Source organism: Danio rerio, chromosome 5, assembly GCF_052040795.2.
Source record: "Danio rerio strain M-AB ecotype USA chromosome 5, GRCz13ab, whole genome shotgun sequence".
Classification (NCBI taxonomy): Eukaryota; Metazoa; Chordata; class Actinopteri; order Cypriniformes; family Danionidae; genus Danio; species Danio rerio.
Genome location: NC_141025.1, coordinates 69,729,814 through 69,746,390, shown reverse-complemented (window position 1 = coordinate 69,746,390; position 16,577 = coordinate 69,729,814). Strand labels below are relative to the sequence as shown.

The 16,577-nt window shown below is 33.1% G+C and overlaps 1 protein-coding gene across 9 annotated transcripts in view; it reads right to left on the bottom strand.

The window, feature by feature from the left end:
- Positions 1 to 16,577, bottom strand: part of abr (ABR activator of RhoGEF and GTPase) — a 338,299-nt gene that overhangs the window by 189,530 nt on the left and 132,192 nt on the right. Inside the window, exon 1 of one of the 9 annotated variants that reach the window (XM_087252477.1) lies at positions 7,141 to 7,482. Within the exon in view, the coding sequence (XP_087108603.1) occupies positions 7,141 to 7,290 (150 nt within the window). The 5' untranslated portion in view covers positions 7,291 to 7,482. 9 annotated transcript variants of the gene reach the window in all.

The following is a 16,577-nucleotide window of genomic DNA, read 5'->3' as shown; positions in this document are numbered from 1 at the left end:
CCACATGGGAGAAAAACAATCGAAATTAAATCACTTGAGCCATGTTGAGTAAATGCAGCCTTAGTGCTGTGTTACACACTGCACCCATAATATGGGCTCTTTAAATGCCAATTATTAAGATATTTTCTGTTTATTAGTACCTATAAAGTATGATCTTATGCATTACTAATCCTACTCAATACTTAACTCCAACTACTGCCTTACTAACTATTAATAAGCAGCTAATTTGTACTTTGAGCCAAAAATCATAAATAATGGTTTCTTAATAGGGAGAATTGTATCCTAAATTAAAGCGTGATTGAGATGACTTTTAAAAACAGATTGTGAAAATTATTTATGTTATTTTTCAGAAAAGGAAAAATCAGGCAAAATAATAAACACTGTCATCATTATTCAGTCTCATGCTGTACAAAATCAGTTTCTTTCTTCTGCAGAACACAAAAGAAACCTCTAACGTTACCAAATAGCTTTAGTAAACATTGCTGACTAAAACATGAAGTGTGAGAGAGTAAATGATTAAAAAATGACATTTTTCTGTTCAGAATGACATTTTTAGATCCTGATCAAAAATACATAAATAAAATGAAATAAGACTGAGTGGCTTTATTTTGGTACTTAAATGAAATGCCACTCATCTGATGGTCAGCTATTTAAAGCAGTGTGTTTTAAGGTGCAAAACCTCAACTGTCACAGCTTAATGAATAGCAGTGACTTCCAGTATGAAGCCCAGTGCTGATAGTGATAAGATATCGAAAAGGAATGATGTCAGAGGAAGAAAATTATTTATAAACACAAAAATGGTTACTTGTGATTGGCAGGGGAATGCCAAACTGGACAACAGGGGAAGTTTCAGAGACTGAAGAGCTTTGTAGACAGTCCAAACTAATGCTAATAACCACGTTTACCACCTCATGAATAAACAAAAGTTGCAAGTGTGCACACCAATGCGCAAATGCCAGGCATACAAGCATTTTATTATTATTTTTTTGCTTTGACGCACCACATTGGTCAAACTGGTCAGCCAATGAGATTGGTGCATTTGTTCACATGCATTTAGCTGTTAAAGTGAACATTAAAAACCATAAGTATACAAAGACGGTTCACTCACATTATAATAAAGCCGTATGGCAGCCTTCTGAACAAAATAGCCAAGCATTAGCCTTTATAGCCAAACCTTTTTGAGGGGAGAGGTCTGTACAGGGCGGCACGGTGGCTCAGTTGTTAGCACGGTCGCCTGACAGCAAGAAGGTCGCTGGTTTTAGTGTGCATGTTCTCCCCATGTTCACGTGGGTTTCCTCCAAGTGCTCCAGTCTCCCCAACATTCCAATTACATGCAGTACAGGTGAATTGGATGAACTAAATTGGCCGTAGTGTATGAGTGTGTGTAAATGAGTTTGTATGGGTGTTTCCCAGTACTGAGTTGCGGCCGGAAGGGTATCTGCTACAAAACCCATGCTGATAAGAAACAATTTCTGCGCTCATGTATAGGCTTTGCTGGTTTCTTTAATGAAAGGAAGTTAAAGATCAGTGACAGGAATAAAGATATGTGTCAGGAAATCCTCTTTAACAGCAGATTTAGCATATACAGGTAATGAAAGTGGAAGAAATAAACCAAAAACTCTCTTTCCTGACCCAAAAATCTCAACAACAACAAAAACAAAAATAATAATAATTTTATGCCAAAAGGACAAGCGGTACTGTTAAAGTCAAATATAACAGGAAAGGGAGTCTTTGCTGACTATTTGGGATACTCTAAGAGTGTAAATACTTTATTTAATATCACATCACAGAGTAGAATACATGGATTGGATACCTTTTGACAACTACTGCACTGTAAAACCCAAAAAGTTAAGGTAACTCAAACCATTTGAGGAAACCGATTGCAACAAACCATTTAAGTTTAAAAACTAATCCTAATGAGTACTGTGAACTTAATTCATTTGAGTAAACGAAGCAATTTGAGCACAGTAAAGCCAAATAAATAAAGAGAACTCAAACCAACTGAGTACTGTAAAACTCAATAAGTTAAGGCAACTCAACTGTTTGAGGAAACTGAGTGCTACAAACCATTTGAGTTAAAAAATAACTAATCTATACACTGTAAAAAATGCAGAGTTCCAATCATGTTTTCCCAACAAAAAAAAATTGATTAAGTCAACTAAACACTTTTAACAAATTTGTGGATTGAACAAAAAAAATTAAATTGTCCCAATAAAATCTCAAGAATTGTGTTGTTTCAGCTCGTTTTAAAAAAGTGGTTTGAACGACTAAAACATTTTTTTGAGTGTATGAGTACTGTGAACTTACTCCATTTAAAGTGAAGTCATGAGGTATTTAAATGACTCATTACCTTCAACACTGAGTTCAAAACTTTTCAAATGAATGAAATTAACTTTCAGTAAATTTTGATTTAGTTACACTCGTTTCATTTGATGAGTGTGAAGATGAGGATTGAGATTTGATGAGAATAAAGTTAGCTGTTGGGTTTCACAGTGTGGGAGATTTTTGGTCATACTTTCTTTAAGGTATATTTAACTATTACCAAACTATTACGAATTTAGCTTGCTGGCACGCACGCATGCACGCACGCACGCACGCACGCACGCACGCACGCACACACACACACACACACACACACACACAAAGTAGTTTAGGTCATTTAGGTGTTGGATGAGGTTAGGAGTATAAAATAAGATCACAGAGTTTGTATTAATAAGTACAAATAAAGAGCCAACATAATAATAGGCAGATATTAAGTCAGTAGATAATAATATGAACTAGTACTTAAGCTAAAGTGTAATCATTTCTTGTACACAAGGTTTGCTTGCATTGTTGAGTTAATGAATTGCATGTAAACCCGTAAAACAGGTTTTGTTGTATTAGTGTGTAATTGGTCATAATGAGATGCTTCCTGAGCATCAAATCAGCATATTAGAATGGTTTCAGAAGGATCATGTTGACACTCAAGACTTGACATAACAGGAATGAATTACTTTGCAATTACAATATCTTTAACAATATTTCCCACTATCGCTTTGGTTGTATATTGTACACTGAAAAAAATGATTTCTGCAAAATTGTTGCAAACTATTTATAAATGTTGAATTTAAACAAACAAATTAATTGAGTAATGTTTAACTTGATTTATTTCTTTAAATTCAGCCCAAAAAATGTTTCTGACCACTTAATTAAAAAAAAAAATTGAGTAAATCCAAGAAATCATCTTTGAATAATTACTTTCCGTATATGCTGATTAATACAAACTTAATACAAACAATAACAATCTTCAAATAAAATCATTTAATGGTCTGATACTGTAAAACAGTCACGTATAAATACATAAACTAAATATTAGAGTTAAAGAAAAGCCAATTCATTTGGAATTTCAAAGTAATTTGGATTCTTTTCGCTTAAAAGTGCAGAAGGTGACTGTCTTCAGAAACATTTTTTGTTGTGCTGGTTGAAAGTCATTCCATGAATGGCGGTTCATTCCACTGTAACGACCCCTGATCAATTAAGGGACTAAGCTGAAAAGAAAATGAATGAATGAACACTGAATCATGTCAGTATAAAAATGTTGACAGTGTATTACAATGTTTAATAGTAATATTATACAACAATATTAGATTTCCAAAATTTTCAAATATAATTTTTGTAAACATTTTTATTTTGAAGACATTTATTTGTAAAAAGAAAAAGAAAAAAAAGAAAAAAAAGGTTATAAACAAACTAAAATAAATTTTAAATAATAATAATAATATTGAATAAGATTGGATTAATATTTATTATTGTTCTTTTTACTGTACCATTCCATTGTTACATTCAAAGCTTAGTTAATATGAATATACGTGCTGAATATAATTTGTTAATAAAATAAATACTTTTTAAGATGGCAGTACTGACAGATTACAATCAAAAACAAAGCCAGGTTACAATTCAGGTTAATATGTAAAGTTTGAAAGCTGCATCTGCAGAAATAGCTGAACAAATAGGAACAAAAATAGGTCTAAAATCAGATCATGACTCCCAGAATCTGAATAAGATCAGATCATGATCATGAATAATCTGATATATTTCAGACAAAGTAACGTTTGGATTTTACAGTACAATTGACATTTTCTTGTTAAAAACTAAAACATTAATATGAAGTGAACAAGAAACTGCTTCTTTTAATTCTAAATCTTATTATGGAGCAAACTGCATTCTCTTTTTTTCCACCTCATTATATTTTCTATCTTTTGTGAACATGGTTAGCACAGCAGTAATTCAAAGAGTTCAGGTCAGCACTTAGGTTGAGCTAAACTTACACTGTTTATACACACGGCATTTCACAAAAAATGTGAGCAAGTTGCCAGTGGAAGAAATGTTTTAAAGTGAAAAAATTCCAATGAAAAGTCTACGATGACGCACTCAAATTAATGTCTTTACATTCTTTCTATGTTTGTTTTTCTTTCACCTAATTTTCCCTATTATAAACAGATGGAGAAGATTTTAACGAACGTTCAAAAAATATTTCCCCATATTGAAAATGTAAAAACAAATGGATCAGTCAAATCTCTATAGATGAAAGTAAGTAATACAAATTTAAAATGACATTAAAATAAGTAAATAAAACCGAATGTAGATGTTACAGTAACCAATCCTATTTCCGCCTATACTCAACATGCGTTCAAATGTGTTTCTTCTGAATACTTGTTTAAAGATAGACTCTAGCTTCATTCATCACGCTCAGTCACTTTTAAAAGTGCTCAATGCAACACAAGAATACTATAAACATGTGAACAACCCTACGAACAAAACTATTCTGAAAATCTGAATACATATGTACAACATTTGCAGAGTGAAGTAGAAATACAACTTTGTTATGGTGCATTTCCTCAACTGTGACAGCTACAGTATGTTTAAATGAATTTCAACTACTTTCTTAAGTACTTCAAGCTCACATTGTTTCACATCTGTATTTATTAGTAATCTGTATTTACTTTAGATCAGACTGAAAATAACACACACACCAGGTGTAAAAGAACAGTGTTTATGAACTGTGGGTTCTGAAAGAGAGGATCCGAAAATACGGTATACACTAAAAATCGATTTGATTCTTGGTAAACTCATTGCCTTCAAATTACTAAGTAAATGAACTATGTGCATACTTAAAATTAAGTCAACTTAACAATTCTCAGTTACAACAAAATTACTGAAATACTTGTCATTTTTATGTCAATGGGTTTACAATTTTTTTAAGCAACTATTTTTTTACACTGTGTGTACACTGTGTCTTGTCGCCTATACAAGTTTTAGGAACAACAAATAGTAACTTGATTTCTAGTTGATCATTTGGTATCAGAAGTGGCTTTTATGAAAGGCAAAGGCCTCTAGATTACGCTTATTTTACCAAAGTAAAATATGATCATGCCTTGCTTTTTAATTATTTAATAAGGACAGTAAGCTCTGACTTTTCTTTGACAAAAATCTTGTCACAAATAATCTACTGTATAGAATATAAAGTCATGGTGCAGTAGAAAAAAAAATAATGTTGTGTATGACTCCCATGAGCTTCATGATCAAGATTCTTTGGATTCATCTTCAATGCCTCATCTATCTTACCTCAGACATGCTCAATAATGTTCATGTCTGATGACTGGGCTGGCCAATCCTGGAGCACCTTGACCTTCTTTGCTTTCAGGAACTTTGATGTGGAGACTGAAGAATAAGAAGGAGCGCTCTCCTGTTGAAGAATCTGCCCTCTCCTGTGGTTTACATTGTAGATCTCTCGCACTCCCCCATACTAAATGTAATCCAAATCATGATTTTCCTTCACCAAACTTGACCGATTTCTATGAGAATCTTGGGTCTATGTGGGTTCCAGTAGGTCTTCTGCAGTATTTGTGATGATTGTGATGCAGTTCAACAGATGATTCATCAGAAAAATCTACTTTCTGCCACTTTTCTAAATGATCAACTAGATGTCAAGTTATTATTTGTTGCTCTTACAACTGGAATCAACGACAAGACTTTTGTCAGGCAGCGTAGATATATATGGTTAGGGGGGAATATATAGTTGAAGGCAACATTATTAGTTATTAATAAATAATGTATACGTGCTGTTTACCGGAAAGAAGATTTCTTCAAAACATTTTTAAACAATAGTTTTAATAACTAACATCAAAAACTGTCTTATTCATCATACAGTACATACTGTTTTACTATAAATTTTGCAAGATACTAGTTTCCAGCTTTACAGTATATGCAAATAAAGGCTTATCTAGGTTAATTAGACTAACCAGGTAAGTTAGTTTTAGTCTAACCAGGTAAGTTAGTTCAATTAGGAAAGCCATTGGATAACAGTTTTGTTCTGTAGCCAATTGAAAATAATAACAGGAGGTAATAATATTGACATTGGCAGTTTATCACTTATTATTAGCAGTGTATATTATATAAGACTTGTATATATTATACACTTATAAAATATGTTTGGTGTTTGTCTAAGCTATTAATTTAAAATGAGCAGAAACAACACCATGAAATTTTAAGGGGGCAACTTAATTGTTTTAAGTTCAATCCACTAATATTTGTTACCTTAACTTAATCAACTTTTGCTGGGAGAACATGCATGAATAGTATGGAATCCAGCATTATTTAGTGTATAATCCATGCTCTGTTAAGCATCACTATACACACAAGCACAAACCCACAGAGGCAGGTTATTGGGGAGTGAAAACAATCAGTATGACAACAAGAGATGCTAAACATCCCAAATCAAACATACAGCGAATGTAACAGACTCAAAAAATCAACAACACACAGCAACAGTTTGTCAATAAACATCTTCATTTATGCCAATTTTCCCCATTATCTGAATGATTTTGCTCTCAATGCGTGTGTTAGTGTAGGATGGAGATCAGTAATTATGTTTATAGACTTGCAGTTGCGAAATATGAATGGTACAAAGCACAAAAGTCACACACATACACTCACACTCACTCAGGGGACTGAACAAACACTAACGCCACGTCGAGAAAGGTTTAATACTTTCCACCTCACTATTTTTAGCCATCGAGACAGAGCAAAACCCCTGTCAGCAAGAGAGCAGAGGAAGAGAGAAGTGCTGGCTGACACTTCACCGTGTCTTTTTTCTCTCACCTTAAACGTCCTGAGCTCTACTGGTGTGAACGGACAGTCCAGGTACATCTCGCTTTCAAACATATCTTCATCCTCCAGAACTTTATCCAGCAGACCCAACACCTCCTCCTCATCATCCTCCATGCTGCCGGCTGATCCCTCTTTCTCCATTACACTCGCTGCTTTCCTTTCTCTCAAGTTTTTTCAAGACACATCAGTGCCTCTGCTGGAAATCTACCTCGTTTGTTGTGCAATGGGTTTTCTCTCTCTGTCTTTCTTTCTTTCTGGAAGAATAACGTGTGCTCCTCAGACAAACATAGAAAGGGCCACTTGCTTCCTCTCTCTCTCACACACACATCGAATGGCCCGCCTCTGTATTCACTCACACATACACACTCACGCACACACACAAATAGGCGTCCCTCCCCCTAACTGCGGTTCTGTCTTCCTGGTGTGTGTCAATTCCGGGTGCCCTGGGTTAAATGATTGTCCACCATTTTCCTTTATTAACAGGTCTCTTTCTTTTGTTGTCGCTTGCTTTGTTTGGTTATTTCCTTAGAGTTCAATTGACTGAGCGTGATAGCAGGTTTAAAAGATTCTCACACTTTGTTACACAAACAAACCTAGACTAAAAATAAAGGCTGGTTTTCATAGTGATGTCAATGAGAAACCTTTTTGGTTCCCCAAAGTATCTTTCAGTGGTCAGTTCTTAGAACCATTTTCGTCTGTAAGTGAGATACATTTTAATGACCTAAAGAACCTCTTGCATCATACACTGGTAGACTTTGCTGCAATAATACAGTTATTTAAGATGCACAGTAAACTACAACACATTCTTTACAGTTCACAGCTGTAATATCATGGTGTATGCAGGAATCCTAAAGGTAATTTCAATATTTTTAAAAAACTTTTTAAAGATAATAAAGATTAAATATTCTGAGATATTCTCAGAATATTTTAAGACCTCATCAACACTTCAAGTTCTAATCAGTATCAAACCTTTAGCTTAAAAAAACTGTTGGTAATAAACGGTTGTAGTTAAATAAATCTATGGAGCACAACCATGCAACAGAACTCAGATAAGAATAAATTAAACAGTTGTGTTCAGTGACAGGCTTCAGCCACTGTTTAAACTCATCCAACGAGGAGTACGCACACTTACATTTTCCCATTTTGCCCTCTTTTTTGTTCTATGGTTTCGCTATGTGTAGAGAGCGTCACATCACCTTCCTGCATTTGCCGCAAATTAAGTGACATCACCCAGATGGAGAAGCTTGGCCGGATGCGCCCCGGTCCAAACCAATTACATGGATCGCGCAAGCCGTTGTTAATATTAGGAGGACAATAAATATATTTATGCTTTTTTAGAGTCAAATATTTTGAACAACGATTGAATCAAATTTAATACTTCTTAAAAACGCGGTTAAGATATTTTAATAACTTTTAAGGGCCTTAATTTTCTCATAATTTATCAACTTTTAATACTTTTTAGGACCCCGCAGACAACCTGAATATGCACTATATTGGGTCATTTTAAAGATTGTATAGTAAATTACCTCATATTAGGAATTTGCGCTACTCTAATCAAAGTATTAAAGTACTGCCACTGTAGTTGAAGACAAAAAGGAGACTGTTTTTTCAGTCTTCTATCACAAAATGTATTTAAAATAACCTGAAGAATGAAAATGACTTTCGTAACCATTTAAAATGGATATAATAACGGTGAATTATGAAAATACTGTTGTACTCAATGTCATCACTTGTTTGGAATTTATTAAATTGAATAGTAAATACTAGTACACACAAAGGTTTTGTACGGCCAAAATGTAAATAAATGAAAGTAAAAGTGCTGTAATAATGTCGTAAGTACTGTAATAATGTCATAATGCATCACTTCACGTTACAATAGTAAAGGGGCAGTTGCAGTAACTAACTGGTCTAATCCGATTCAATGATCTATGCTCAGCTAAGCTAAAAGGGCTAAATGGTTTAGTTCCCAGCCCTATCAGCCTAGAAAACTTTAATTTCCCGTTAGTACACAATTGATGCACAATATAACTACAGAAGAGTCCAGATTCAGATAGGACATTTTTGATAATTTTTTAGCAAGATGCTAATGGTCTAATCCGATTCAATGATCTATGCTATAAGCTAAAAGTGCTCCATGGTAAGAAAAAATAATGGTGAAACTCAACTGATTTACTCTAGAGTAATTGTAAAATAAGTGTTTCTTAACAACTTGTAAACGAAATACACAAAGTCATCAACACTTCAAGGTCTGAAGCTTTAAGAAGACTTCCTAACTGAAACTGTGCACCATCAAAACCAACCACCACAATATATTTGACCGATCACACCAAATCATACAATGATGTCAGCCTTCCTAAAAAAACACAGTTGGCATTCATATTAAGGAATTCAACCCTCATCATGGTATTTCCCTGCTATATGTGGAAGGCTGAGGTTAATTTATTAGCTCAAAAAGGTGAATGAATAGTCCCTGATGATCTAGAGCTTAAAAGAGGAACTAAACTGCAGCAAGACGCCAAACGGTGGCACAATACTTCAGTGTTCTGGGCTTCTCTTTTTTTCTCAATACACTGCCTGAGTCAACATGAAGAGCGAAGCTGAAATGAATGGCACACCAGTTGATCTCTTCTCAGCTGATGATGGTGGCAGGGATATAGAGTCTCTGTCCAGTGCTTATATAAGACTCTCAGAGCTCTGCCCACACCCTCAGACTTCTAAGAGACCCTGAAGGAAAGTGAAAGAGAAGAGGCAGAGAAAACACACAGCACGTTTCCCAGACTTGCTTCCTTTTAACCATTTGCGTAAAGGAATAGTTCACCAAACAATTTAAATTGTGTCATCATTTACTTACCAAGCACTTGTTTTAAACCTGTTGGAGTTTCTTTATTCTGTTGAACACAAAAGGAGATATTTTGAAGAAAGTTGGAAACCTGTAACCATTGACTTCCATAGTAGGTAACAAATGGAAGTAGTAACAAATGGAAGTCAATTATTACAGGTTTACAACATTCTTCAAAACATCTCCTTTTGTGTTCAACAGAATAAAGAAACTCCAACAGGTTTGAAAGGTTTACTTTTGTGTTTAACAGCAGAAAGAAACTCATCATGGTTTAAAATAGCTTGAGGGTGAGTAGATTTTAATTTTAGCCCTACTATTGGTCTACACATTCTTCAAGATATTTTCCTTTTGTATTCAATATAAAAACAAAACTTTGGAACTACTTGAAGTTGAGAAAATAGTGAGTATTTTTATTTTTATTTCAGGGTGAACCATCCCTTTAAGAGCAGTCAAGTTCAACGTGTGTAAAAGGTTTCTGTTGTGTTTCTAACTACATACTATTTTAGTGCAAACTGTCATGGTAGAAAGTTAAGCATTAAGAGTTAGAAAGGTATTCAGTAGATGAAATGGGAAAGTGATTGAAGGAAGTATTGTTTATGAGTATGTCAAATAGGTAATGGTCAGAAGCAAGAGGAAGAGCTTGATGATAAAAAAGGTGTTATAAAAAAATGTTCGTTCCCTCTATAAAGTACAAAACTACTGTATGGAAAACAGATTATAAAATAAAATAAAATATACAGAAAATAAGAAAGAAAAATAAATAAAAATAAATTAAATGAAAGATCATTTAACATTCACACATCTTACGCCTATGCAAACGCTACTCAAATATTTTTTCAGGTCATGTTTCTTAAATATTTAGTAAAGAGATTTAATAACAGATATATATTTAGATAAATATTTCTACTGTATATATCAAGATATTGTTATATATCTATTTATATTAATACAAATTCAATCAATAATAACATTCAAATGTGTGGTATTCCTACCTTGTATGGATTTCTTTTTTTTTCAGTAGTATTTGAATAACTTTTATATAAAACTTTACCTGTCAAGAATACGTTCTTCATCATCAAAATTTGCAAGAATATTTAATATATATGGACCCTATTGCACATTTTGTTGACTAAAAGTTCCATTGCAACAACATGCCAACTACTTCTCATTTAAATATTAGTAAACTGTCTGCTTAATACCTGCTGATACTGCTCCTTCAACAGACATTTAACTGACTATAAAAAACTGCAATGTCAACTTGCACAAATCCTAACCCCAACCTAACAGTCTACTTATAAACTATTGAGAATTAGTTGGCATGTAGATACAATGTAACTTAATTTCAGCAAAATGCCTTAAAGGGACCATCAAAATAAAGTGATACAGAATATTTATATAAAAAAAACAATCGCTTACATCACACATGCTTCTATGCCAATGGATATGAAATGCTGCCTTTGAAAACTAAACTTTTAAGGCTTAAAAAATTCAAATCAAATGACCAAAACAACATTAAGTGTATATTTAGAGAATACTTAGTGGAGACTGAATCCAAGAACAATTTAGTCACAACATAACATTTTTTATGATGAGAAATTGAATAATTAGGGCGGATAAATGGTTAGCACTGTCGCCTCACAGCAAGAACGTTGCTGGTTTGAGTCCTGGCTGGGCCAGCTGGCATTTCTGTGTGGAGTTTGCATGTTCTTCCTGTGTTGGTGTGGGTTTCCTCCGGGTGCTCCGGGTTCCCCCACTGTACAAAGACATGCGGTATAGGAGAACTGGATGAACTAAATTGGTCGTAGTGTATGAGTGTTTGTGTGAATGAGTGTGCACGGGTGTTTCCCAGTACTGGGTTGCGGCTTTAAGGGAATCCGCTCCGTAAAACATATGCTTGAATAGTTGGCGGTTCATTCCGTCGTAGTGACTTCTGCTAAATAAGCGACTTTGCCAAAAGAAAATGAATGTATGACTGAATTTAATAATTTAGACGCATGATTAATGTTTTTATAAAGTCCATCTAAGTATTACAGGATATCTTAAAAGGACAGCTGACCCAAAAATAAAAATTTACTCACTATTTACTCACCCTTAAGTGTTTATGAACCTTTGAGTTTCTTTTTTCTGTTGAACACTAAAGAAGACACTTTGAAAAAAACTTGTAACCATTGACTTCCATATCAAGAAAAACTATGGAAGTCAATGGTTACAGGTTCACAACATTCTTCAAAGCACCTTCTTTTTTGTTCAACAGAAGAAAAAAACTAATGAACACCTGAAACAAGTGAAGGGTTAATAAATAATGACAGAATTGTCGTCTTTGGGCGAACTTATATCTTTAATTGAGATTTCAGAAACAGACTACCTTTGTTCAACTACAGTATAAAGACAGCATTTCATCTGCTCTGCCACTAGATGGAGATGCTGTTGTAAAAGCTTGAGAGAAGCCACAAACGTCACTCTCAATTTCAGCCCTTAAACATTAATTATGTGCGTCACACAATGGAAATAGTCATGCGTGTTCATAATGGGTGTAAATGCATCTGACAAACGCACACACCTCAATGTCAAACTAATATTATAAATGGCCAAATAGGTTTGTCATTACAGGGTGATGTGATGCATTGTGACACTTTATGGAAATAACTCTGCCAGGAATGGTTAACCCTTTGATTAGAAATAGAGCTTGTGTTGTCATTGCATAAAATAAATTTTTTAAAGTATAAAGTATGGTCACTTTATTTCAAATGTACAATTAACAAACTATTAACTAAAACGATTCGCTCAATAAATTACTAATTAGCTGCTTATTAATAGTTAGTAAGCTAGTAGTTGGGTTTAGGCATTGGGTAGGACTAGGGAAGTTAGATCATTCGTTATGAGTTCTAATAAACAGTTCATATCTTAATAATAAGTAGGTGATAGTAAATAGTGTGAATTGTTACTTAAACTAAAGTGTTGTAAAATATTAATTAAACATTTTTTTTTCTCAACCCAACCCCACTGATCTGAAATATATACTAAAAAAGGCTTCATATAAATTTATGACACTACAAAAATGAAAGTGAAGAAAACATTTTCTGTGCTGGTAATAAAGGTGTACAGACAATTATTACATAAAAAAGGTAAACACTTTAGTATAGAAATCTAATGTCATAATTAACTAGTGACTTATTAACTTTATTATGAATATATTTTCTGTTTATTAGTACTTATAAAGTACATATTCCACAAAATCTTATCCCACATCCCTTATCCTACTCAATACCTACAGTAAGGTACAGCGTCAATAACCATTAATAATCAATAAATTAGGAGTATATTAAGATAAAATCCAAAGAATGTTTTATTTATTATATATACATATATTCATTATATATACACACATGTCAGAATTATTAGCTCCCCTTTGATTTTTTTTTTCTTTTTTAAATATTTGATGTTTAACAGAGCAAGGACATTTTCACAGTATGTCAGATAATATTTTTTCTTCTGGAGAAAGTCTTATTTGTTTTATTTCGGCTGGAATAAAAGCAGTTTTAAATTTTTTTTAACACCATTTTATGGACAAAATTATTAGCCCCTTTAAGCTATATATTTTTCCAGATCTATTTTTCCAGATCGTCTACAGAACAAACCATTGTTATACAATAACTTGCCTAATTACCATAACCTGCCTAGTTTACCTAATTAAACTAGTTAAGCCTTTAAATGTCACTTTAGGCTGTATAGAAGTGTCTTGAAAAATATCTAGTGAAATATTATTTACTGTCTTCATGGCAAAGATAAAATAAATCAGTTATTAGAAATGAGTTATTAAAACTATTATGATTAGAAAAGTGTTGTAAAAATCTTCTCTCCGTTAAACAGAAATTGGGGGGAAAATAAACAGGGGGACTAATAATTCAGAAAGGCTAATAATTCTGACTTCAACTGTATATATATATATATATATATATATATATATATATATATATATATATATATATATATATATATATATATATTTTTTTTTTATTATGCATTTTATAAGATAGTAAGCTTATTAAAATAACAAAACAAAAACACTAAAACAAAACATACTCACTTAAATAGTATGTTAATAATAACCCGACAGGTAAACTAACAGTGAGCTGTTCAGCACTAACCCAATTTTAATGTTGCCGTATGCAAGTTTGACACCCAGTGGTTAAACTAGGTATTGCATTCCTGGATCAAAACAAACCCAAACGCTGGTTGCCAGATTATCGACCAACAGGAGCGAATCTGACTATCGAGCCTAGAGGCTGATTTAAGTTGTGTTCTAAATAAAACGATTTCTTTTTCTTGCAGCTGAACAACAGAAAACTTTAACAATGATCACCTCAGGTAGACCTCAGTTTTAAAAATAAGCTTTTTGAAACTGAACTTTAAAACAGTGACCAGCCAACACATATCAGTCATTCAGCATCTACATTTAATAATGTTAATGAGGCTTAATATGTATTAATGATATTATAAACCTTATCATTTCGTTGAAGTGCAGTAAGTGCACGATTCTGTGCTTCTTTAAACTTCTGTCATGTTGTGTCTAGAGCAAACAGCCAAATTACTTATAACTGCGTATCTCGTCAGGTAATGAGTTGTTACAGTGTTACAACCTGCTCACTTAATGTTTACATTCGTAAAATTATATTATTTTCTAATTAATACCCTCATGTTGAACTCTGAATCTGTGTCTCATTTCGGAGTCTGCTACTGTCCAGAGGTCACAATTTGGCCAACAGTGTATGCTTTGAGAGCCTTCTTGTATGAAGGAATGAAATCCTCTGTTTTCCACCAAGGCAACCCAGAGTGCTGAAATATAATAGGCTAAAGCGACAAAAGGCGAGATAAAAGAACCAAAACAAAGACAGCGTTCTGGCACATTACAGACATTTTCAAAGCATATCTGACTTCAGCATTGTTTATCAGATAAACAAGAATGTTCACTTAGCATATTTCTTAAAGATTAGCAAACTTTTTTTTACTTTTACTTTAGAAGAGTCAAAAACTTACATACAGAACATTAACCCAATCCATTGGGCCCAAGTTTAACCCAATAAATTTTAAATATAACCCAAATGGGTGAGTTGTTATGGATGCAATCCATTAAATGTTTAGATTAACCCAACATAGCAACTCAATAAAAATTATTAACCCAACGTTCCTTGAGTGTACATAATGTTTTATAAAGTGAGAACTTAAATAAAGTTTGACAAAAGGGTATATTTAGCTTTTTTTTTTGTATTTAATTAAATTTTTAACTATTTTAAGTACATTTTTAAGACTTAATAGTTTCATTGATTCATCTAAAGCAGAGGTGCCTAAAGTTGGCCCATGGTAACCTTTAGTTTGGCCCGCAATCTGAAAAGAAAGGGAGAATGATAGGGAGTTGATTGGGTCGAATGCCTTTGACAGAGATCGTCATTTCCAGTTTAATGTAACCTTTAGTTTCTTTGTTTAATTGAGGGGCTAATAAAAAAAAAGGCAACTAAAATTAAAAGTTGTAAAAGTATCAAACGTTTAAATTGGAAATACTACCCCTTGACAGATAAAGGACAATGCACAAGACATCGGTGAGCAGATCAAGGTAGGAAGCAGGAGCAGTTTGATTAGTGTATTCAGCATTGAACTCCATTGTGTTATAAATGGGATAGTTTATGTTTTTTACAATAATAAGTTCATTGTTTTAACCCAAACCATTGGCTCACTAAAGTTAACCCAACAAATGAAAATTATAACCCAACTAGGTGAGTTGTGATGGATGCGATCCAATAAACGTTTTGCTTAACCTAAGATAGTGACCCAGTATTTTTAACCCTTTTATTGGATAAAATTATTATCCCAACATTTTTTAAGTGTATATAATGTTTTATTAATACTTTAATAAATAAAGTGTAACAGAAAGGCATATTTTAGTTGGTTTTTTTTTGTATTTTATTTTATTTTTATGACACAGTATTTTTATTTATTTATTATTATTTTAAATTGATTAAAGTGCATTTTTTGAGACTTTTATTTTTATTTTATTGCTTTATCTAGAGCAGAGGTGCCCAAAGTAGGGCCTGCAGGGTAAAGTTGGCCCATGGTAACCTTTGGTTTGGCCCACCATCCTTTCTTAAAAGAGAGGGAGCATGATGGGGGAGTTGATTGGATTGGATCGAATGCCTTTGACAGAGATCGCCATTTCCAGTTTAACATAACCTTTAGTTTCTTTGTTTAATTAAGGGGCTACAAAAAAGCCAGCTAAAATTAAATGTTGTAAATGAACCAAACTTTTAAAATGCAAATACTGCCACCTGACAGATAGAGAACAATGCACAAGACATCGGTGAGCAGATCAAGTTACAGTAGGAAGCAAGAGCTGCTCGACTAATGTGTTCAGCATTGAACTCCATGGTGTTATAAACAGGATTTTTTACGCTTTTATTATAATAAATTCATTATAAAACGTTAAAAAAAAGATACTGCATCATTATTTATTGCTTTAAAGCAAAATTTTCTATTTCTTTTTAAAAATTAAAACATATAAATAAGTAAATTACACATGGCAAATTTAATGTAATAT